Source organism: Pipistrellus kuhlii, unplaced genomic scaffold (assembly GCF_014108245.1).
Source record: "Pipistrellus kuhlii isolate mPipKuh1 unplaced genomic scaffold, mPipKuh1.p scaffold_m20_p_63, whole genome shotgun sequence".
NCBI classification, from domain to species: domain Eukaryota; kingdom Metazoa; phylum Chordata; class Mammalia; order Chiroptera; family Vespertilionidae; genus Pipistrellus; species Pipistrellus kuhlii.
In genome coordinates, this window is record NW_023425566.1 from 408,778 (window position 1) to 434,993 (window position 26,216).

At 40.5% G+C, this 26,216-nt stretch overlaps 1 protein-coding gene across 16 annotated transcripts in view; it reads right to left on the reverse strand.

Moving 5' to 3' along the window:
* Nucleotides 1–26,216, reverse strand: part of LOC118708759 (serine/threonine-protein phosphatase 4 regulatory subunit 1-like) — an 82,225-nt gene that overhangs the window by 31,663 nt on the left and 24,346 nt on the right. For 12 of the 16 annotated variants that reach the window (XR_004984716.2, XR_004984715.2, XR_004984717.2 and 9 more), the window contains 4 exons: nt 25,995–26,127; nt 14,055–14,161; nt 12,663–12,805; nt 1,425–1,571 (listed from right to left, as the gene is read on the reverse strand). Coding sequence is in view for 12 of the 16 variants with exons in the window: in XM_036420198.2 (XP_036276091.1) it covers nt 1,425–1,571; nt 12,663–12,805; nt 14,055–14,161; nt 25,995–26,127 (530 nt within the window). In the remaining 4 variants the exon portion in view is untranslated. The remainder of the gene's footprint in view (nt 1–1,424; nt 1,572–12,662; nt 12,806–14,054; nt 14,162–25,994; nt 26,128–26,216) is intronic. The other 4 variants (XM_036420201.2, XM_036420200.2, XM_045575062.1 and 1 more) reach the window with 2 other exon arrangements.

Genomic DNA, 26,216 nt, shown 5'->3' on the forward strand with positions numbered 1-26,216 from the left:
AGAAGCAAAAAACATCCAACCAGAAAAGCAAAAGAAAAAAGAATCCAAAAAGTTAAAGATAGTGTAAGAAGCTTTTGGGACAACTTCAAGTATACCAACATCAGAATTATGAGTGTGCCAGAAGAAGAGAGAGAACAAGACACTGAAAACCTATTTGAAGAAATAATGACCAAAAACATTCTCCACCTGGTGAAAGAAATAGACTTACAAGTTCAGAAAGCACAGAGAACCCCAAACAAAAGGAATCCAAAGAGGACCACACCAAAACACATCATAATTAAAATTCCAAGAGCAAAGACAAAGAGAGAATCTTAAAAGCAGCAAGAGAAAAACAGTTAGTTACCTACAAGGAAGCACCCATACAATTGTCAGTTGATTTCTCAACAGAAACTATGCAGGTCATATGGGAGTGGCAAGAAATATTCAAAGTGATGAGTAGCAAGAACTTACAACCAAGATTACTCTACCGAGAAAAACTATCATTCAGAATTGAACATCAGTAAAGAGCTTCACAGATAAGAAAAAGCTAAAAGAGTTCATCTCCACCTCACCAGTATTATATGAAATGCTGAAAGGTATTCTATAAAAAGAGGAAAAAGAAGAAGGTAAAGATAAAAATTATGAACAAGTATGTATGTCAAGTGAATCTAAAAATCAAGTGAATAAAAAATCTGATGAACAGAATAAACTGGTGAATATAATAGAATCAGGGGCATAGAAAGAGAGTGGACTGACAATGCTCAGTGGTGGGGGAAGGGATGTAGGGGAGTGCGGGAAGAGACTGGACAAAAATCATATACCTATGGATGAGGACATTGCGGGGGGCAGTGGGTGGGGTGAGAACTGGTTGGAGGGGAGCTATTGGGGCGGGGGGGGGAGGAACAGTTGTAATAATATGAATAAAGATTTAAAAAAAAAAAAAAACTTAACACAGTATTTCCCAAACTGCATTCTTCAGAGTGCCTCTTTCTTACCTGGTGACATGCCCACTTTAGTCTTGCCTAATCAATAAAATAGTCATACATGCCTATTAGGATTTAATTGTCCTGGTAGCACCAAAAATCATCTCCCATATCACAGCAGGTCCCTTACTTTGGGAAACCAGGTCCATGATCCAAGCAGGTTTAAGGATTCATCTACCCATCTCAGCATCCTGCCCAGCAGAAAGTGAAGCCAGCTGCCCCATTTCTGCCCAAATCACTGACATTCCATGCTTTGCCTTATTAAAGTAATTGGTGACATAGTCACTTTCAAATACACTCAGATCTGAACCGTGAATTTTCTCTGAGCAAGGCCGAACCACCTGCTACCTTGTCTATGAGAATAGGGCTGGCCAACAGTGAACACATGGGACACTTCAAGTCACATGCCCAGCCACCGGACAGCCACCAGGCATGGGTCTGTTGTTCCCCAGACAGACTTACGTTCATGGCTTCGGCTTTGCATTCATCGTCACTGTCTGGGGCAGAGAGCGCCAGCAGGATTGGACACACTTTGTTTTCAATATCGTGCTGGAAAATCAGATCCTGCTCCAGAAGAATCAAGAGCACTTCCTGGCTTGACTTTCTAACCTAGAAGAGGAAAAAGGCAAAGGGGAATCACAGAGTGAGCCCAAATACTCTCAGGATGAAGACCAAGCTTTCTCAGCAGAGTACACAGCTGGCCCTGCCTTCCCTCCACCATGGTTCTGGAACCTTCAGGCATACTTCCTTCCTAAGGCCTTAGAACATGCATTCCCTCTAATAGACTAGCTCCTGCCATTTGATTCTCTCAGGCCAACGTCCTTCTCCTGAACCCCATCAGGTCAGACCCCATCTGTACCCTAACAGTACCCTACACTTTCCTCTCATGACTCATGTTTCAGATCTACACTCATATATTGTAGATGCGCGCAAGTGCATGTGCACACTCACATGCATGCACACAAATACACATTTTTCTGGATGATGACACAATGCCGTCTGTCTTTCCCACACAGACATGGGTGGGTGCCATGTATAACTTGTCCTCTGTCCTCCTGCACACCCTCAGGACCTGGCAGCAGGTTGATGACATGGAGTACAGCTTCCCACTACTTTGCAGAACACCAGGACACCACGCCTGGGTGTGAATCATGTCAGTTGCAACAGGAGGCAGGGCTCAAAGGGGACCTGTGTGCAGGACAGGATCAGGAAGACTCTGTGCAGAGAAGAGAAAGGCAGAAGGCTGTACTGCATAGTGGGCCTGGGGTGAGCAAGCACAAGAATTCAGAGGGAACCTAGGATGCTGGGAGAGATGACATTTTTGGGGAAATGAAAGCAGAGGAAATTCCAATCGATAGAGTCAGTCACTGAATATGCTGCTCCAGGCCTATGTTGAGGTAAGAGAACAGCGATGGGACCCGGAGTATAAAGAGTCACACATGAGGAGCATAGAGTGGTTACAGAGAGCCAACCTCTGAGACTAAAGCCGCAGCATTAACTTTCTGAACAGGTGACAGGATGAAAAAGTATTTTGGAAGATCTTTCCGGCGCTGTGTACCGAGGAAATTGGAGACAATGACAGACTGAGGGCAGAGAGGTCAGCGAGGAAGTGATTGCAGCAATTGTGTTGGGGGAGGCGAACAGAGAAAAGGCAATATCACCAGGCAAGGTGACGGGACTGCATGTCCAACTAGAGACAGCGATACCCCCAATAACTCTGAGGTGTCGAGCACTTGGTGGGTGTCTATGCCAGGAGCAGAGAACAGAGAGGACCACAGAGCAGAGGAGTCAGACGTGTCAGCTGCCTCCCTGCGGGACACAGTCCCAGGTTATGGCTCGTAAGGGCAGCTGGGAGGGCACACCAGACAGCGAGGAGGAGCTATGAGTGGACATGGAGCCAGATGGCAAAGGCAGTTCGAAGCCTGCTAAGGGTGAAGGGTGGCCCCCAAAAGTTATATCCATGGCTAATCCTTGCAATGTCTGTATGGGACCTTATTTGGAGAAAAAGTCTTTGCAGATGTGATTAAGTTCAGGATCTTGAGGTCATCCAGGATTATTGGGGTGGGCCCTAAATGCATCACAAGGGTCCTTACAAGGGAAAGGTAAGAGGAGAAGACCTGCGCACTGCCATTACTGGCTGGGCATCTGGGTAAGGAATTACCTCCTTTGCCTTGCTCTGGCCTCCGTCACAGTGGACAGTAACATGAATGATCGAACAAGCAGAAGGGCTCAGACCAGGGTTCAGGTGAGTGTGCCCCAGATGAGTGCTGGCTAGGATCCCTAAGAGACAGTGTCAGAGTCCAGAGAGGGAAGAGTCAGGACGATCCCAGCCCAGGAGGAACAGAGTCCATGTCCTGGTCACTTTTTACCACTGTCAGGCAGGGCCATGAAATGCCAAGTGGACATCCAAGAAAGGGGTCTTCAAAAACCCAAGTGCCTAACAGTGACAAATGGTACAAACGAAGCAAGCCTAGGAAAAAGAAATGTAATTCCATAACACAGTTAAAATGAATGACCAAGAGCTTTCGATCAATGTGGATAGATCTTAAACATGGAGAAATATTAACCAGCAAGTGGCAGAATAGAGATGAAGCCTGATGCCACTTAGGCAAGGCTTTAAAGCACCCCAAACAAGGCACTGTCTCACTCAGGGCCGCTTACACAGCAGGGTAACCCTAAAATCCCCAGGAGGAAGGGTCACCCTGAGATCAGGATGGCAGTTCTACTGAAGGGGCGGGAGGAAGACGAGTGGGAGCCAGGGGGGCAAAAAGCAGTCTTAACTATATCTGTCACCTATAAACACAAAGGTTGGAAGCAAAATTGCAAAATGTTAATACTTGTTGAATAAAAGCAGTGGTTATATGGGTGTTTATTACACACCTCTCCTGTGATTAAAATATTTCATGATATTTTAGAAAATGAAACTATTTTTTAAAAAATCAAAAACACTGGATTTCACAATGAGATGAGTTGAGTCCGTGGCTTTTGGGAGCATCTGCAGTGCAGTAGCTGAGGCCTGACTGTGAGCCCATTCAAGGGTAGAGGCTGCTGAGGCTCCTCGTTTGAGAAGCTTGCAGTAGGGAAAGCAGTAATAGGGTATCCAGGGTCAAGGCCAGGGGATGAAAAGATGAGGGAGACTTAGGCATGATTATAATCAAATGAGCCCTAGCCAGTTTGGCTCAGTGGATAGACTGAAGGGTCCCGGGTTTAATTCCAGTCAAGGGCACAAGCCCAGGTTGTGGGCTTGATTCCCAGGAGGCAGGGAGCAGCCGATCAATAATTCTCTCACATCATTGATGTCTCTATCTCTCCCTTTCCCTTCCTCTCTCTGAAATCAATAAATATATATTTTTAAAAAATATATTTATTGATTTTTTACAGAGAAGAAGGGAGAGAGAAAGAGAGCTAGAAACGTCGATGAGAGAGAAACATCGACCAGCTGCCTCTTGCACACCCCCTACTGGGGATGTGCCCGAAACCAATGTACATGCCCTTGACCAGAATCGAACTCGGAACCTTTCAGTCCTCAAACCGACGCTCTACCACTGAGCCAAACCAGTTTTGGCTACATATATATTTTAAAAAACAATAATAATCAGAAGGAAAAAGCCAATGAGAGGGCCTGGAAAAATAAGCAAGCTTATCAGACAGAAGGTGGAAGCAAAGAGGAAATGAAGACATCAGACTTAAGTAGGGAATGGGACATCCATTCCCCCGAGATAATAAGGCAAGAAGCACATGACAGCTGAAGAAATGTGGAGTATTTACAGCTGATTCAGTTCCATAATTCTTTACAGAAAACATCTATAGGTAGCAGACCCTAAGCTAGGCCCTACAGTTAAGTAAGACCTAGCTATACAGTCAGGGGCTCAGAGTCTAAAATGGGAGAGAAAGTATCGGTTACAATACCCATGGAATCTGGGCAATCCTAAAACACATAACATGTGAGCCTAGTGAGATTGACGCAAAATCCTAGGTTCCTCCTCCAACTCGCTGTTCCCCAACACACGCAACCACACCTCTGTGCCGCAAGTTCCTCACCTCTACAACAAGGATGAATTAACAAGGTGCCAATACTTCACAGGGAGGTTCGGAAAAGTAAACAAGAATCCTGGCTAATCCTGGAGCATGCTGTGTGACAAAGGGAGTCCAGCAATGGGAGCTGTTAAATAGCAGCAGTCAAGGTGATAATATTGATAATATGCCCGATTTTGTTAATTTCATGCCTTACACGGAGTCACTGCATGTTCAATGGCCATGAAAGATACCTGAGGATGAACAGAGAGACAAGTTGGCTTGAGATCTGATGCTGGATGGGACCTGGAATACCACTCCCACATGTAAAAAAAAAAAATGTGCATCTTTGCTGAAGTGAGAATCCTAACTTATCAGGGACCCTCAGGCACTCCCAGCGGCCCACACTGTGGCCATCTGGAAGGGCCAGCCTCTGTGAAAGTGAGGCAGAGACTGGTGAGAGTAGGAGGGGAGGGGCATTTGGGAGGATCAAGGGGAATGAAGGGACCGGTAGGTGCCTGTGGCATCAGTGGCAGGGTGGGAACAGGTGAGCCATGAAGGAGTGTGAGCTGTGCCCAGGGCTGAAGAGTCTGAGGCATGTTCAGTGAGATGATTTTATCACATTTCTGTCTAAAGAATACAGAAATGGAGAAGAGGGATATCCTTCTCCTCTTTTTATTCCCAGTACAAAGCCTCACACTTTGCTCCTTATGGGCACTCAGAACCTGTCTGAAGAAATGAATGAATGGAAGAAACCATCAGATGAGACCTGTATGGGGCAAATGTAAGCACCTAGAGAAGAAAATGCAAAACTAATCAAAATACAGATGTTAGGAGAGTAGAAATCCAGAGAGGTTTTTTTTTTTTTCTTTGAAACTACATTCAATCCTGTCAGACTGTTCAACATTTAAAAGTATTTACTCCTTTTAAAAGGCTTGGCTCAAGGAAGAAATGCAAGTCCATTTTGTAGAATTTCTTGAAAATAACAATAATGAAAACTTAGCATATCATAAAAAATTATAAATACATTTAGCCTTTGTGGAAATCCACAATAGAAATGATATAAGGCTATTTGTTGCAATAATTTTAAAGTGACAAAAAAGTAGAGATAACCCAAATGTCTACTGATAAACAAGGCTGCATGTGCTCAGTGGAGTGCTACGCAGCCAGAGCAAAGGAATAAGGAGGCTTTCCCTGGACTGCTATGCGCTGGCCCCCAGGACACACTAGACAGTGGGGAAAGCAAAGAATAGAGCAGCAAACACAGCAGCCACCTTGCATCTGAGAAGAGGAACAAGAAGGGGCAGAAGACAAGGACAACTGTGAATTTGCTTAGTTACGTGTGTATGTGTGTGAGTGTGTTTATAAAGGTAAGAATAAACCAAAACCTATTCAAAATGGTTTAGCAGGCACTTCTAAAAAACCTGCAGGGGCTGAAGAAACAGGCAAGGAGATCAGAATAGAAATCAGGTTTCTCTGAATATATTGACTCTGTGTTACAGCTTTTCCTGTGGAATCACGTAAAAATATTTTAACTAATTATAAGTCTAAATTAAACCAAAATGTAAATGCTAAAGCAATTCCTACAAATAAAAAAATGAAAACAAATGAGCCTAAATGCATATCAAGCTATCAGATTCACCACAAGAATGGTTGATGCAAATGACTTGAAAATGTAGTACTGCTCACATGAATGTGTGTCTCCAGGGCAGATGGCCTGAGAACAAGTAAATCTTAAATTACAGCCAATAATTCTACCATAGGCTTAATAATAACACCAGCAGTTTCCTTCTGGATACACACATACATATATGTTAATACCATTAGGAAGCAAGATTCGTACTGTGTAAAAAATAATATATACACACATATATATAATCAAATAAGCAAAAACTCTATAAACCTAGAGTTTTTGCTTACATTTACAGTTTGAATTGGAAATATCAATATAGCTTTAAGAGGAATTTCCATTTTTTAAGAAAATCAATTGCTCTGTCACTAGAAGCAATGAATAATCTCATAGCAATGAGCATCCCAGTATCCACACTCTGGCTTCCTATTATCATATTCCTCTTTTATGGGGGGTGCGGGATATAGTATTGTTATGAGTTTCACAAAACTAGAATTATAACTGTATATATTTTCATTTGCATTGTTATAGAAATTCAAGACAATACCATTACTCCCCCCCCCCCCCCCAATCTCCTGTCTTCCTTTAAGTTGGACAGTCTGTTCAATGTTTCTATGACTCTAGGTCTATTTTTTGTTCATCAGTTTATGTTGTCCACAAATGAGTGAGATCATGTGATATTTATCTTTCTCCGACTGGCTTATTTCACTTAGCATAATGCTCTCCAGGTCCACCCATGCTGTTGCAAATGGTAAGAGTTCCTTTGTTTTTACAGCAGCATAGTTTTCCATTGTGCAGATGTACCACTGGTTTTTAATTCACTCATCTGCTGATGGGCACTTAGGCTGTATCCAAATCTTAGCTATTGTAAATTATGCTGCTATGAGCATAGGGGTGCATATATACTTTCTGATTGGTGTTTCTGATTTCTTGGGATATATTCCTAGAGGTGGGATTACTGAATCAAATGGGAGTTCCCTTTTTAATTTTTTGAAGAAACTCCACACTGTTCTCCACAGTGGCTGCACCAGTCTGCATTCCCACCAGCAGTGCACAAGGGTTCCTTTTTCTCTACATCCTCTCCAGCACTTGTCATTTGTTGATTTGTTAATGATAGTCATTCGGACAGGTTTGAGATGGTACCCCATTGTCGTTTTGATTTGCATCTTCCAGATGATTAGTGACTTTGAGCATATTTTCATGTCTCTTGCCTTCTGTATGTCTTTCAAAAAGTGTCTATTTAAGTCCTTTGTCCATTTTTTTGATTGGGTTGTTTATCTTCCTTTTGTTAAATTATATGAGTTCCCTATAAATTTTGGCGATTAAACCCTTATCAGATATAACATTGGTAAATATGTTCTCCCATGCAGTGGGTTTTCTTGTAATTTTGTTGGTTTCTTTTGCTGTGCAGAAGCTTTTTATTTTGATGTAAAATTTATTTATTTTGTCCTTAATTTCCATTGTCCTAGGAGATGTGTCAATAAAGATATTGCTATGACATATGTCTAATATTTTGCTGCCTATGGATTCTTCTAAAGTTTTTATGGTTTCCCGTCTTATGTTTAAGTCCTTTATCCATTTTGAGTTTATTCTTGTGTATGGTGTAAGTTGGTGATCTAGTTTCATTTTTTTTTTTTTTTTGCATGCACCTGTCCAATTTTCCCAACACCATTTACTGTCTTGACTCTACTGTATGCTCTTGCCTCCTTTGTCAAATATTAATTGAGCATAATGGCTTGGGTTGATTTCTGGGTTCCCTGTTCTGTTCCATTGGCCTATATGACTGTTTTCGTGCCAGTAACAGGCTGTTTTGAGAACAGTGGCTTTGTAATATAGCTTGGTATCTGGTATTGTGATCCCTCCAACTTTGTTTGTCTTTTTTTTTTTTAATAAATCTTTATTGTTCGTATTATTACAAATGTTTCGCTTTCCCCCTCCCCCCTCCATTGCTCCCCTCTACCAGGTTCCCACCCCACCCTCTGCCCTTTACCCATTCCCCATTGTCCTCATCCATAGGTGCACAGTTTTTGTTCAGTCTCTTCCCACACCGCCTTCTCCCCTTTTCCCCAACTGTCAGTTCACTCCCCTTCCATACCTCTGATTCCATTATATTCAACAGTTAATACTGTTCATCAGATGTTTGTTTGTTTTTTAATTTTCTTGGTTTTTAGATTCACTTGTTGATAGTTACGTATTTGTTGTTCATAGTTTTTATCTTTATTTCCTTTCTCTTCTGAAAGAACCCCCTTCAGCAATTCATATAATTCTGATTTGGCTGTGATGAACTCCTTTAGCTTTTTTTTATTAGTGAAGCTCTTTATCTGGCCTTTGATTCTGAGTGATAGCTTTGCTGGGTAGATTATTTTTGGCTATAGGTTCTTGCTATTCATCACCTTGAATATTTCTTGCCATTCCCGTCTGGCCTGCATGGTTTCTGTTGAGAAATCAGCAATCGTATAGGTGCTCCTTTATGGGTAGCTTCCTGCTTTGCTCTTGCTGCTTTTAATATTCTCTCTTTGTCTTTTGCTCTTGGAATTTTAATTATGATTTGTCTTGGTGTGGTCTTCTTTGAATTCTTTTTGTTTGGAGTTCTGTGCACTTCCTGGACTTGTAAGTCTAATTCTTTCACTAGGTGGGAGAAGGTTTTTGTCACTATTTCTTTCAGTATGTTGTAGATATCTTGCTCTCTCTCATCTTCTGGGACCCCCATTATTCTGATATTGGTTCGCTTGAAGTTGTCCCAGAGGTTTCTTACATTATCTTCAACTTTCTGGATTCTCATCTTCTTGCTTCTGCGAAGGAGAGTCTTCTGGCTCTTTATGTTCCAAATCTTTGACTTGATTCTTGCGATCTTCCATTGTGTTTTTAGGATGCTGTATAATATTTTTTATTTCTGACAATGTATTCTTTATTTCTTGTTGATCCCTTATTATTTCTAGTTGATCCCTTTTCATATTCTCATAGGTCTTATCGACCTTTTCTAGGAAATTCTTGAAAAACCTTACAAGCATGGTTTTGAACTCTATATCCAGTCGCTTTTTGTCCTCCAGTTCTTTCGTTTGTGATCTATTTCCTCGTCTCGGCATTTTCGCAGCTTCCCTGAGTTGGTAGCCTTAAAAGCCTCTGTGCTCAGCTTGGATGGGGCGGAGTTTCAGGGTGGAACCTACAGCCTTGGCTTCCGTCAGCCACGCCCTAGGCGGCTCCTGAGTCTCAGTGTTCCTCAGGGTCCTTTGGTACTCACTGCAAGCACCTATGAGAGTAAGGTGCCCTCGAGTTTCGCCTGCTACCAAACAGTCTAGGCTCTCCCCCAATGAGCCCAGATCTGGGGTTTAGTTCAGTTGGAAGTGGGGTTCAGAGCAGTCCCCGCCAGGGCAATCCCGCGGCACAGCCAACCATCTGTTCTCTGTGTGCAATGTGCACGCCTCCAGACCTCCTTTCCCTGCTCCCCTGGGTTTCTGCCTTACAGCCCAGGCTCCCTCTGTATGAGCCTGGGTCCCCGGGGTCTGGCCTAGAACTGGGGTTCAGAGCAGCTGGAACTGGGGCTCAGCACAGTCCAGAGCTTTTGTCTCCTTCCCACTAGGGCAATCTAGCAGCAGAGTCAACAGTCCATCCTCTGCGCACAATGTGCACGCCTCCAGGGGCTCTGCTTTTCGCTGCTCCCCTGAGATTCTGCCTTATAGTCCAGATTCCCTCTGTATGTGCCTGGGTCCTCAGGGTCTGGCCTAGAACTGGGGTTCAGCACTGTCGGGTCTGGGGTTCAGCACAGTCCAGAGCTTTTGTCTCCTTCCTGCTAGGGAACGCCAGCCAGGTACTCAGCCTCCCCCTCCTCTCCGGCTCTGTCTTCTCTGCGTGCACAGTGTCTCGTACCTTGGGCTTTTTCAGCTCCTCTGATTTTCCTTCTGGTTTTCTCTTTCCTTCTCGTTGTAGAATTTCCAGTCAGTCGACTTTCCTGTAGTTCTGGGTAATGTCCATTTTGTATTTTAGTTGTATTTTATTGAAATTGTTGTGTGCGGCGGCGGTTAGGTGTTTACCTGTGCAGCCATCTTGGATCCTCTCTCTGTTAGTCTTTCTCAGGATTGCTGCGGCTATTCAGGGTCTTTTTTTTATTCCATATTAATTTTGGAGAGTTTTTTTAGGTCTGTGAAACTTGCCGTTGGTATTTTAATGGTGATTGCACTGAATTTATAGATTGCTTTGGGTAGTATGGACATTTTAATTATGTTGATTCTACTAATCCATGAACACGGTATGTTCTTCCATTTGCTTACATCCTCTTCTATCTCTTTTTACCAACATCCTATAGTTTTCTGAGTACAGGTCTTTTACCTCCTTAATTAAGTTTATTCCTAGATATCTTAATTTTTTTGTTGCAATGGTAAATGGGATTTACAATTTCCCTCTTAAAGGAACCAGGACATCTTGGAGAAATGGCCAGTTGCAAGTAAAAGTCTACTGGGTCACATCAAGAAGATTCAGGGGTCAACTTATAGAGTTCCCACTCGTCAAACTTAGGATAATTTGTCTGGCCAGCATGGCTCAGTGGTTGAGTGTCAATCTATGAGCCAGAAAGTCATGGTTCAATTCCTGGTCTGGGAGCATGCCTGGCTTGATCCCCAGTCGGGGGCATGCAGGAGGCAACCAATCAATGATTCTTTCTTATCACTGATGTTTATATCTCTCTCCCCCTCTTCCTTCCTCTCTGAAATCAATGAAAACATACTATTTAAAAAAAAAAAAAACTAGGATGATTTGATCATCAAAAAGAATGGCTGCAATGGATAGAAACATCTAATATGCAAAAATTCACAGGCTCATGACAATACTCAAACAAATTTTTAAAACGTAATTGGTAATCTTTGTAGATTATTAGGACACCAACTAATTGTTCTACAATAGAAACTGATAAAGGGGGAAATAAAGCATGTATACTGTCTTCCCTGGTCAAACTGATTTCCAGGGATACCAAATAGCTAAGGGAGAAATTCTTTATAGAAAAATCTCAGCTATGAAATGAAGAAGAAATGATGGGATTTGAGCATCGCAAGTTTACAGCCTCAAATGAAATCCTGGATGTGGCAATGATCACCCATGGCTGCTCCTGGTTGATGGGGATTTCATAATGAACAGGGAAGGCTGACAACACCTGCACCCAGCGACCACACAGCTCTCTGCTCCCTGACTTGATGCCGGCAAAAATACAGCAGCATCCAGAACATATGCTCCCTGTACGATACAGACGTCTGACAGAGCCTCTAAATTGCCCACAGTGTGGGAAATACTGAGAATGGAGGAACATCTCGAACAACACGATGAGGACAAGATCAGCCAGATCCCAAGTGCGGGAAATCTGACAGGACTAATGGCCCAGTTTCTCCAACAAATAAATAGCAGAGGAAAAAAGGGAGGGAGACCTTTATAAATAAAGAGAGATTGAAAGGCATGTCAACTAAATCCAAGTATGAACTTGTGTGTCATCTGATTTGAACAGATTATCTGCAAAACCAGATTTATGAGAAAACTGGGGAAATTTGAACAATGACTAGATAACGGATGATATTAAGAAACTACTGATAATTTTTACACTTGTGATAATGGCACTGTCATTATGTTTTTAAAGTGTCCATATTTCTCAGAGTGTAATACTAAAGCATTCATAGCTGAAATGATACAGTGTCTGGGAAGTGCTTTTATCTGGGCTGGATTTATGTTGGTAAGTGAAATGAAAAAAGACTGGTCAAATGCTAATGATAGTGAAGCTGGAGAACAGCACATGAGCATTCATTTTAATATTCTCTCTACTGCTATGAGTGTTTGGAAATTTCCATAATAAAAAGGTAACAAAACAAAAAAAAGAAAAGAAAAAGAAAAAAGAAAAGCATCTAATAATAATAATAACAGGTGTTGTCTATCTTCCTAGATGATTAGAGGAACAGGGCACAAACATCTTTTGTGCCCAAATCACCTAACTATAAGAAACTGCTTTCTGAATGATGAAGATCAGTTAAGTAAGACTAGAGAATTTGCTACAGAGATCTTAAGGTTACAATTTTTCATACCTGATTGTTTTGATCGGTGAGGTACCGCACTACAATAGGTATGAGATATTCGGAGAACACCGTTGAAAAATTTGATCTGTTTTCTTGTAAAAAAATGGCAATAGGAGGAAGCTGTTCCATCAGCTCAGTCCGCACTATGGGCTCTGCAGCAATAAAAAAACAACAAAGAAAAGAATTATATAAGACTACGCCAAGCATCTTATTTAGTACATACTGATAGTTTCTAGCTTTTCTTACTAAAATACTTCATCAAAAAAAATTAGACAAATGCAGTTTAAAAATCATTTCCCATTCAGAGTATTTATGCTACAGACAGGCTTAAAAAGCTAATAAGGTATATGGCAATATAAAAACATAAAAAGAAGAGAGAATGACAACTCTATTATAACAAGCCATATATAAATCGAAGAGGGTGCAAAAAGTCTGCATGCTGGGCCAGCGTCCAAAAGCCATTACAACTAATGGCATATATGCCAGACCTATGGGTTGTGCTTATTTAAATTCCAGCCAGAATGTATACATTATAAATAATTCTTTCATAAATGCACTCCCCCACAATCCACGCATCCCAATTATTTCGAAGGCAAAGCATTAAACAAAAGAGCAGCTTGCGCACCAATATACCACATTAAATTTAACACAAATATATAATTGCTTCAGTGCTGTAAATGGTGACTCATTTATAAAGAGAATCCATTTAACGACTCAAAACATCCACTTGGGTCTTTTTAAAAGCATTGTGTCATAGTCTTATGAATATTTTAAACTAATATGGGAACTATATGGAAGGCTTATTTTTCCATTTTCAGTTAAAATGATCAAAACCTAAAGCAAATCTAAGATTTCTGAAACTTCCTGAAGCTGTTCACCAGTCATTATAAATGGGGGGTGTAGTTGTCAGTACTGGCAAACCCACTACTCAGTCATCTGACTCATCTGTTCGAGGTGAGGGTTATATCTGAGTGTCTACCGTACAGCAGTGTGCTTTTCTTCCACGATAGCAATCGTGGAGGTAGAAAGAGAAAGAAAAATCAAGATTAGTCTCCAAAGATCAGAGGTGAGGGAAAGTAATGACTGGATTGTTGTAATCCTTCTTTTGATTGGCTATTTCTTAGCAACCAATAGTCTGGCAGAACTTGCGAAATACAAAAGGCCTAACTGCCAGGGCTAAGAGCATTCACAGCCGTTAGTCATTCTCATTTTCTGAAAAATAAGGATCATCTGATGCCAAACAAGGCACCCATTCTTTATGGCAAAATCCATTCTTGGGTAGACATAGCTTTAAATGTATTGATTAACAAGCAGAGTTTTTTACGTTAGCTATCACTGGTTATAAACAATGTCTTGGAAATCAGCAAGTAAAACCTGAAAGTATATGCTCCTTGTACAAACCTGCATCTTCTGACAATCTGACCACAATTGCCATGACCGTTAAGAAGTCTTCTTCATCATTACCAAAGTCCCTGAAGATATCAAGTAGCCCTCTGGCAATAATCTGACTGTAGAGACAAGAAATGATACAACAGTTACAAGGACAACACTGACTGCTAGGGCGCAGGCTACGGGCAGATCATACAACCAGCGGGGAGGAAGTTTCCAGGAACATCCAAAGTTGATCATTCCAATGTGGGTCAATAGCCTCTAGGGACGGGCTGTGTCTTCTAATCTGGCGGTCACTGAAGGTTTAAACTAGGGGTGTCGAACTCAATCAGAGAAGGGGCCAAAATCTAAAATCCAGCCTAAATCGCGGGCCGAATGGTTTACTGAACAGTCATAAACTGTCATTGTGATGGAAACGCAGCGGAGTGCAGTGATGACAGCGCGGTGCGGGCCACATTGCAAGGCCTGGCGGGACGGATTTGGCCCGCGGGCCTTGTGTTTGACACATGTGGTTTAACTGTCCACTTGGGACAAAGGAAACCCTCTACTCCTCTTCTGAGTGATTCTTCAGACCTAGACAGACTTGGAAGACAGGCCCTATGACATGGGAAGGAATTAAATGGCCAATAAATGCAGAAGGAAGAGCTCAAAGAGACATTGATGGCTACCTCTGTTTGAAATGCTCTCTACCCACTAGGTGCCAGCAGCATCCTCACCCCATAATGTGACAACCAAAAAGGTCTCCAAGGCAGTGGAGCAAAATCACCTCTGGTTGAGAACCAGCACATTAGAGGGCACTGGGCAAACGCTACAAGGAAACTCTCTGCACTACCCTGCAGATCTTCTGAAAATATTTCTCAAAACTAAGGTAAAAGACATAACAAAACACAAAAACTAAAAATAAAAAAAAAAGCCACAATGAGGTAACATTACACCCACTACAAGAACTCAGAGAGTACCTGGTACTGGTACTAGATGTAAAGATATAAAGCAACAGGAACATACTGACATTGTCAGAGAGAATGCAAAACAGCACATGTGATCTGGAAAACAATTTGACAGTTTCTCAAAAAGTTAAACATACATTTATTATTCTTTTGGGTATTTATTTACCCAAATGAAATGAAAAAGTATGTCCACACAAAAACTTGTACACAAATGTCCGTATTAGCATTTTTTTATAATAGCCACACAATGGAAAGCTCCCAATTCTTGTCAACAAGGGCTATCCACACAATAGACTATGACTCAACGATAAAAAGGTCTGAACTGCTGGTAACCAAAGGCACAAATATCAAATGCATTTTGCTAAATAAGAAAAAAGCAGCCACACAGAAAAGACTGCATATCACATGATTTCATATATATGAAATTCTAAAAACCTTAGCTTCCAAAAACAAGTCAGCAGTTGCCTGGGCCAATGGTGGTGAGGAAGGAAGGGGCTGACCACAAAGGGGCAAACAAGGAAACAAGAGGTGATGGAAATGTTCAAACTTGACCACGGTGATGACTGCATGACTGTGTACATTTACCCAAACTCATCTCACTGGATGCTTTAAGTGGGTGAATTTTATTGCATGAAAAACAGGTCTCAAAAATGCTATTTTATACAAAGACATGGAGGAGGGAACATTCGGTGCAATCAGCAGTGGCTTACGTTGACCTGGAGGGTTCAGTGAGCTAGAAGAGGGACTGGCAAATAGAAAGGGCCCCTACTTGCCTATCTCTGTCCTCTGACTACCTGACAATCCATGAACAACAAACATCACTTCCGGTTGTTCATCTGGAGAACTAGTTACAGTCAAAAACGCACCTTGACTTTTAGTAAAAGGCTAGAAATGTGGGATTCAAAGAGGCAGTCTTGGCCTGCATACAAAGGAAGAAATCCATCAACTCCAGCCTGCCCGTAGAGAGACTTATACCACCCCTGGGATGAAAGGTCGAGATCTGGCAGCCAGGCGGTTTGGGAAAGTCAAAACAGATACTATAAAGTCCCTGATTACATTTCACTGGACCACATTCATGTCAGCCTCCCCTGGGAAATTAAGCAACCAAGATCCCCAATCTGCTTCTAGGCCATAGCACAGATAGACAGATCTGCATCCAGCCTCAGTGGTCACAGGGGACCTGCCCTCTTAAGGAAGCGAGGAAAGAGTGAGGGAGAGGCCTGAACAGGAACAAATCTACCACAGTGACTACAGATGGGAGGGAGCTAAAGACACAAAGCAATTGTTGCTTTGGGCACTAATGCTTTGGAAAATCTGGCTTCTTTATGTTGCCGTGACTTGGAGAGGTCAGAGTAAGAGGAGCAGAGTCCAGAAGCATCAGCCTCAATACCTCCCCTGTCAGCAATGCTAATGAGATGAGAGCAGAGAGGACAACCTTACATGCCTCACAAAAGTCTCATGAAGAGTAAATGAGATTATGCGTGGGAAGCTCATAGCACGGTACTAAGCACATGAAAAGCCCCCGAGGGTGTCAGCCATCAGTATTACAATATAAGCAAAGAATTACAATCAAAATGTCTATCAAAAGAAGGAAGCTTAAATGAATTATGATATATCTATGCATTGACATACTATACAACCATTTTTATTTATTTATTTTTATTATTGTTTTCAATTCTCACTTGAGGACATGCTTAGAGAGAGGGATAGAGAGAAATATCGATGTGAGAGAATCAGTTGCCTCACACACATGCCCCAACTGAAAGATCAAACCCATAACCCAAGCATGTGCTCTGACAGGGAATCGAACCAGCAACCTTTCAGTGCACAGAACATTGCTCAACCAACTGAGGCACTCCAATTGGACTATACAACCATTTTTAAAGGTGCCGTGGATATGCACTGAGTTAAACAGATGCCAGGCTACAATAAATGGAAAGGCAAGGTAAAGAATTTTACATATGGTATGAGTTCGTTTCTTAACACAAATTATATTTATGTATATATGTGCAAAACATGTACACATAAAGACACGCTATATGCATACATATATATACACACCTATACATACATACATATATATACACACATATACATTCATATATGAAGAATATACACTGAACTGTTGCCAGTCATTACCTAAGACTAGTGAGGAGAGGGGACTCTCACTATTGAACACCTAAAACTGCAAAATGTTTCAACAAGTAAGTATTATTTTCATGGATTTTTTTAAACTATAAAGAAGGAGTATGGCTTAACTTTACATGGCAATGTTCCCTGGAAATGTAACCATGGAAGTAAGCCTTCCTGTCTTTGTCCCTTCTTTCCCTCAGCTACTTACGCAGTTACATTCTGGCTCCAGACTCAGGGCAATAAGCTTGGGGTTCAGAGACAAGAAGGTTCCAGGTCCTGCCTGAAGAAGCTCACAGTTGAGGCCCATAAGTAGACCAGAACACCAAGGATGATGAACAGTGACAAGGTCCTTATGACAGAGAACAAGGACGGGAGCTGGAAAGACGAGATTGAGAATGAGCAGGGGTCGGGCTTCCAGAGAGACAAGGAAGGGTGAGGACATGGGGTCCAAATGTCCAACACCTCAGACTAAGACTTCAAGATAAGTGTGGTTATCCCCAGCTGGTTTGGCTCAGTGGATAGAGCATTGGCCCATGGACTGAAGGGTCTGGGTTCGATTCCAGGCAAGGGCACATACCTCAGTTGCAGGATCATGTGAGAGACAACCAATCAATGTCCTTTCACACCAATGTTTCTCTGTCTCACACCATCCCTTCCACTCTCTAAAAATCAATGGCAAAATATGTTCGGGTGAGGACTAACAACAACAACAAAAAAGGTAATATGGTAATATAAAAAATTATTTTTAATTTTGTGAGGATTAATATGTGGTTAATACGCTGAAGGTCTACTGTTAGGCTTAGACATGCTTGGATAGTTAAGGAATACAGGAACTCTGTACTTTCTACTCAATTTTTCTATAAACCTAAAATTGCTCACAAAATAAGTCTATTAAAGAGAGAGAGAAAAAAAGAAAGTAAAATGAAGAATTTTTCAGACAAACATAAGCTGTGAGAATTCACTGCCAGCAGCCTTGTACTAATAGGAACTGTTAAAGAAAGTTCTAGAGGCAAAAGGATACCTGATGGGAATGGGTATTTTACAAAAAGATATAAAAAGTATGAAAATGGTAAAAATAATGGCAAAGATAAAAAACATTTTTTTTCTCATTTTAACTGACTTCCTAAAGCAAATATAGGACAAGGAATTGTAGGGTTTATGACATGTGTAGAAATAAACTGCAGGAAAACAACAGCAAAAAAGATGGAGAGAAGAAGTAGAAATATACTGCTATAAGGTTCGTATACTGTTTCTTGCACTATATGCAAAGTGGTATAATTTTATCTGAACATATGTTGTGATAAGTTAAAGAAGTATATTATAGGCTGCTGGCATGGCTCCATGATTGAACATCAGCTTGTGAACCAGGAGGTCATGATTTGATTCCTGGTCAGGGCATATGCCTTGGTTGCAGGCTCACTCCCCAGTGTGGGACCTGCAGGAGACAACCGATCAATGATCCTCTCTCATAATTGATGTTTATATTTCTCCCTCCCCCTTTCTCTCTGAAATCAATAAAAAAAAAATATTTTTAAAAGAAGTATATTTTAACTCCTAAAACAATCAATAATATTTTTAGAAGAGGTATAACTAATAAGCCAATCATGGAGATCAACCGGAATTATTTTTGAAAATTAGTTATTCTTTAAAAAGTAGAAAAAGAGGAAAACACCAAGAAGAATACAGTGAGACAAATAGAAAACAAATGCAAGATGATATATTTAAATCAAGCCATATCAACAGTAACATCATGTGTAAATGATCTAAACATTCAAACTAAAAGGCAGAAATTATTAAATTGGATTTTTTTTAAAAGCAACACCCAGCCAACTACAATAATCACACTTTAAGTACAAGGCATAGATAGGTTAAAAATAAGTGGGCAGAAATGCACCATACAGACACTAAACCAAGCTGGAGTGTATATATTAGTATCAGAAAAAGGAATATTACCAAGGATTAAAAAGGGACATTGCACAGTGATAAAGGGAGCAATCTATTCAAGAAAACAAAGCAATACTCAATGTGTATACACTCAATAACAAATACATAAAGTAGAAACTGTGAGAATAGAAAGAAAAATAGATATATCCATAATCATAGGTGCAGATTCCAACAATCCTCTCAGTGGTTGACAGAACATAAATAAAAAGATAGAAGATATAAACAGTTTCCAACCAGATTGGCCTAATGGATATTTTTATAAAATATTCCACCCAAAAACATTGGGATGCACATTCTTTCTAAGTGCACATGGAACACTGACCAAATTAGAGCAGATGGAACCATAAAATAAATCTCAACAAATTTTCCCTGGTCAGTTTTTCTCAGTGGTTTGAGCATCAGAAGAGTCATGGGTTCGATTCCCAGTCAAGGGTACATACCTCAGTTGCAGGTTTGATTCCCAGCCCCATCGGGACATGTGCAGGAGGCAACCAATTAATGTGTCTCTCTCACACCAATGTTTCTCTCTCTATCTCTCTCTCCTTTTCTCTTTCCTTTTCTCTCTTCTTTTCCCTCTCTCTCGCTCTCGCGCTCTCTCTCTCTCTGTCTCTCTCTGTCTCTCTCTCTCTTCCCCTCCTCTTGCCCTCTCCTCTATTCTCCCTTAAAAAAAAAAAAATCAATGGGAAAAAATATCATCAAGTGAGGATTAAAAACAAAACAAAACAAACAAACAAACAAAAAAACCACAACAACTTTAAAAAGAGAAATAATACAAAGTATGTTCTCTGATAAAAAATAAAAAAATAAAAAGACTTAAACTAAGAATCAAATAACAGAAAAATATTTGGAAACCCCTCAAATATTTAGAAATTAAACAACACTTGTAAATAACTCACTGGTTTAAGAAAAAAATCATTATGGGCACTTAAATGCTTTATACTGAAAAGTAATGAAATATGACACATCAGAACTTAAAGATAAAAATAACATAATACTTAAGTACTTATATTTAATAGCAATCTTACAATGTAAAATGCAGGTGTTACAAAAGAAAGGCAAAAAATAAAAATAAAGAGTTAAGCATCCCTCACAAGAAGAAAAAAGAACAGCAATTAAACTGCCCCCCCAAAAAAATCTTCAAGGAAGAAAATGATATAGATTAGAGCAGAAATTACTTAACTAGAAAATAAATGAACAATTGCGAATATCAAAGCCAAAACTTGATACTCTGAAATAACTAATAAAGTTAATAAGCCTCTGATAAGAATTATCTAGGGGGAAAATAGGAAAGGCAACAATAAGCAATAAGAGGTTGGGAAATGGGCCATACTACAGATATCATGGACAATGGAGAGAAAATTACCACTTCCCAACACATACTGAAATAACAGACCTAGCAGTGATTGTTTGAGACCACTAACATCATTAGAGGAAGGCCGGTGAGGAATTTTATAATGAAAGCGTCCAACACCTGTGCCCACGGCGCAATAGTAACATCTCTAAAAGTGGGGCAGCAGACATTGCTTCCTGATGTTCTGTAATAAGTACATAAAACAACATATGAAGGAGTGTTTACAAACAAAATTTGATGGAGAAGAAAATAAGCCAGTCAGAGAAAGACAAGTACCAGAGGATTTCACTCATATGTGGAATCTAATGAACAAAATGAACAACCAAAATAGAGACAGACTCATAGAGAGGAGGCAGACAGCTGTCGAAGGGCGAGGGGTGAAGGGCTATGTGTGGGTGGTGGAGGGACTGAACACAAAAAGGAAAAAAAGAGAAAAAGCCATAGACACAGACAACAATGGTGTGATTGCCCCCCCGGGGGGGGGAGCGCTGAGGAAGGTGGAGGAGAGTATAGAGGGGGTAAATGGTAATGGATAAAGACTTGACTTGGGGTGGTGAACATACAATACAGTGTACAGATGATATGTTGTAGAACTGTGCACCTGAACACTGTATAATTGTGTTAACCAGTGTCAGCCTAATAAATTCGACAAAAAGGAAAAAATATAAATTTAAAAATTAAATAAATAAGAAAAACAAGATTTGAAGCAGAATCTAATCAAATCTCCAAAAACAATTTTCAGTTTACAGAAAACAAAGGGACATGTTAAACTACACCGTGAGAATAATGACCACCAAATCCAAACTGTGGAAAACTCTACAAGACTAATGACCCCTTCAATAAATAAATGATGTAGGGAGAAGATGAGAGGAATAACCAATTAGAGATTTAAAGAGATTTAAGATCAAAAGGAGAAAACTGTAAAAAAAAACAAAAAACAAAAAAAACACTTCAGAGACACATCGACCTAATGAAATGTGTGGACCTTATTTGGATCATGATACAAACCAACCAACCATAAAAAGACAGTTTGAGACACCCAGGGAAAACTGGCATGGACTGATGGGCTAGACGGCATTACTGCTAATTTGGCTGAGTGTGATAATAACACTGCAATTAGGTTTAAGTCTCACTGGATAGAATGATATATAATGTCTCCGATTTCCTTTACAATACACCAGCATAACTGCACAAAACTTCTACAGAGAAAATGGTCACCTTTTATTAGGGTTTTAAGAAAACCTAAATAAATGTAAAAATATAACGTTTATGGATTGGAAGTCTACATATTGTTAAGGGAGCAACGGTCTCCAAATTACCTACAGGTTCTATACAAACCCAATCAAATCCTAGATGTTTTGTTTTGTTTTGTTTTGTTTTATGAGCATCTGATGAGCTTATTTTGAAACATATGGAAATGCAAAGGCTTGGGAATAACAAGTCATGCCCTGGCCAGTGTGGCTCAGTTAGCTGGAGCTTCATCCCATGTACTGAAAGGTTGCTGGTTCGATTCCAAGTCAGGGCGAATCCCAGTTGGGTTTCAGGCTCAATCCCCAGCAACGGCATGCAGGAGGCAGCTGATCAATGTTTCTCTCCCAAAAATGATGTTTCTCTCTTCCTCCCTCTCTAAAATCGATGAAAAACTTTAAAAAAATAACAAGTCACATCAAAGAAGAAAAACAAGGTGGAAAGTCTTACTCAATCAAATATCTAGACTTACTACAAAACGAAAGTAACCAAGATGATATGGTGTTGGCTGAGGAGAGACAGACCACTAGAAGAGGACTCAGTCAGACAAAGACTGTCATGAACAGGTACTGGATTATAAGAGGAGGCACCCTAGAACACTGGGGAAAGAATGTGTTTTTGATAAGCGGTATTGTGACAATTACAAAAATGAAGCTGGACACCACTTATACACACTAAACAAAAATTAAAATCAGATAGATTATAGGCATAAATGTGAAAGAATAAAAAATAAAGTCTTTGGAGCAATATAAAAAATATGCTTAAGATATTGGGGTGAAGGAAGACATTTTTTGAAAGCTTCAAAATGTACTAAGGGTCAAGAAAAATGTGGATAAATTTAACTACATGGAAATGAATAGCTCTGGTTATTAGAAGGACAGCACAAGGAGAGCTGAAACTCAAGCTACAGGGTGACGGAAGGTTTGAAATCTAGAATACACAAAGAATCTGTACAAATCGACAGGAAAAAGACAGACAATCTATCTCCCCACCCCCAACAAATAATTTTAAAAGGCATTTCACAAAAAGAAAAACAAAGAAATACAGAAGTCCAGCAAACATATGAAAAGGTGTTCAAACTTCTAAGTAAGGAAAACATAAATTAAAATCACAATGTGATATTGTTATATATACACAACCACACTGCCAGATTAGCTGAAAATTTTAAAGCTGGCATTACCAACTGGCAGATAAATTGTGGGACAAAGGTAGGACTGTAAGCTGATGCACCCACTTTGGGAAACTGCCATTGTCACTAAAGTAGGTTAGGGTGCTTGCTCATCACACAGTTCTCTCCTGGGTATACGGAAATGCCTACAATGTGCACCCAGACACAAAACTGTTCATAATAGTGAGAAAACAACAGTAGATGGAAAAATGTCAGAACACTGTTGTATAAGAAGCAACTCAAACTATATGCAAAACCACAAAGTAACATATCCTACAGGATTTCATATATGTCAAGTTCAGAAACAATAAAATAAAATTATATCATCTGAAGGTATATATTTAGGTGCTAAAAGTGAAAGAAAATTAAGGATGTGGTGAAGATAAAAGTTAGATGGGGGTACTGCTGGGCAGGAGAAAGTGATGGTCAGGAATGGGGGACAGACTTTAAGGATGACTTGAGTAATGGCTACATAGGTACTTGCTTCATAAAAATGCCTTGGACTTTACATGTATATTTTATCCAATTATCTCTGTGTCATATTTCACAATAACAGAAGTCTTATAGAAAATTAAAGAAGAGAGATTAAAAAAGAAAAATCATCTGATAATCTCAACAGATGTGAAAGAAGCATTATATAAAATTCAGACTTCATTGAAGATTTTTAAAACTTTCAGTAAGTTTATTCTATAAAGTAAATTACCTGTACTCTTCGTATACGTCAACTATATCTTAAAAGGCAAACAAAGACTGAAAAACTATTAAGAGATTCAAGGAGTCTAAAGAAACATAAAAGTTAAATGCAATATGTGGTGCTGGATTGGATTTTGGATCTAAAACCCAAACAGATATATATATCTCCCAACCAGTGTGGCTAAATGGTTGAGTGTTGATCTATGAACCAGAAGGTCATGACTCAATTCCTGGTCAAGGCACATGCCTGGGTTGTGGGCTCAATCCCCAGTAGGGGGTGTGCAGGAGGCAGTTGGTCAATGATTCCCTCTCATCATTGATGTTTCTATCCCTCTTCTTTTCCCTTCCTCTCTGAATAAGGAAGGGAAAGAGTGGTGGAAGTGCACACTTAGGAGTGTATTTTTTCCCTCTTCTCCTTCAGATGGATTTGAAGATTATGGCCCAGACTGTGACAGCATGAGGGTGACAGCCTTCTTGGACATCCCAGGCCAGGAAAACCTGCCTCCCCTCACTCGCCTCTTTTTACAGAGAGGAAGGGAGAGAGAAAGAGAGTTAGAAACATCGAGGAGTCTTTGATCAGTTGCCTCTTGCACACCCCCTACTGGGGATGTTCCCGCAACCAAGGTACATGCCCTTGACTGGAATCAAACCTGGAACTGACACTCTATCCACTGAGCCAAGCCAGTTTGGGCTAAAAAATATTTTTTAAATCTGATATAAAGGACATTATTAGGACAACTGGAAAATTTTTATTGAAATCTTTATATTAGACAATAGTATTGGGTCAAAGTTAAATTTCCTCATTTTTATTATTGTACTATGATTATACAAGTGAATGGTGAATGTCTTTGTTCTTAGAAAAATGCACAATGAAATATTTAGAGGAAAGACAACATGGTTTCTACAACTTACTCTCAAAATAAAAAGTAAAACTATAGAGAGAATAAAAAATCAAATGTGGCAAAATGTTAACAATTGATGAATCTAAGTAAAAGATATACAATAACTGTTTCTATTCTTGAAACTTTTCTGTGTGAAATTATTTCTAAAAGTCTAAAAATAACCTCTTAGCCCTGGCCAGTGTGGCTCAGTTGGTTGGAGCATTGTCCCATGCACAGAAAGGTCACAGGTTTGATTCCCAGTCAGGGCACATTTCTGGGTGGGGGGTTCGATCCCCAGTCCAGGCGCATGTAGAACAAGGGGGGAGGACTTACTCTACCTGACACCTTTAAGACAAAGGTGGAAATGAAGAGCTCAGATAGCAGATAGCATTTTCAATAAATGGCACTGGGTCCACTGGATACCACATGAAAGGAAATATGCTACCTCACATTATTCACAAACACAGAAAGCAATTCCAGGTGGACCATCAATCCAAATGTGGAAGGTAAAACAAATAAAACTTCGAGAAAGCAATATAAGAAAATATCTTGGTGGCCTTGGGGGAGGCAAATGTTTCTTATACATGACATGAAAAGCACTAACCATAAAAGAAAAAATGGATAGATCGTGAACTACATTTAAATTAAGAATTGCTCATCAAAAGACGCCATTCAGAGTACCATCATTTTCCGATCTGCAAAATTGGGATAATAACCGGACTCATTCAGTAGCAATTGCTGTGAGCCTGTGATGATTTAATAGATGTAAAGACATAGAATATAATTTTTTAAAGTTAGAGTGAATGGAAGGTAAGGAAAGAGACTCTGAGTGGCATTCCGTCTTTACAGAAGAATGATGTCCTCAGGGGAAGATACGAAGGAAGGCGGCAGGAAGAGAATTCTAGAAGGAGAGACATGCAATTGTCTGCAAGTGGAAGGAAAGGGTGAGTGTAATGGGTAGGAAGGAAGATGCAGACAGAGGTACATCTGAGGGAGGGAATGGACAAGAAGAGAGGCACTCTCCCTGCCACAGGAGGGAAGAATGCTTTCAGATACAGATTGGGGCAGACTGGAAATTAAAAGACATGCCTGAGTTTCTGCTTTCTTTGTGAAACAAGAGTCAAGGTCATCTGCTGAGAGTAGGAGGCATAATCTGAGTCTGGAGTAGATTCCAGTCAGCACCACAAGGGATGACATCAGATGGGGCAGGACAAGCTGCAGGAAAGTCCCTGAAGCACAGCGCAGTCAATAGGACAAGCCAGCAAGACTCCAAGGGGTGTGTCCCAGTCTCCCATGCACTCTACCTCTTCCAGTACTGCACAGGGGAGAGAAGCCCAGTTACAATCATTATCTAAACACCATGAAATTTCACCCACACTCCCTTCCTGACTTACCAGGTGGTCAGTAAAACAATAGTGAGAATAATGGAAAAGCCTAATATAAATGAACCCCAACATCCTGGAGGCAGCCCATAGGCCACCTCATCCATGAGTCCCCACTAAACTGTTACTGAGAAGTGACCACCAGTGTCAGCCTAACCCAGACACAACAAGGGGCGTGAACATGCAAAGAACAGGCGGAGCTTACCGGTTGAAGACGTTATCGCTGAAAGCATACTTCTCCAGGCGAGTGAGGGGAGGCAGGTTTTCTTGGCCTGGGATGTCCAAGAAGGCTGTCACCCTCATGCTGTCACAGTCTGGGCCATAATCTTCAAATCCATCTGAAGGAGAAGAGGGAAAAAAGACACTCCTAAGTGTGCACTTCCACCACCCTTTCCAGCTGAAGCCTGAGGACTGCAAAGCTGACCAT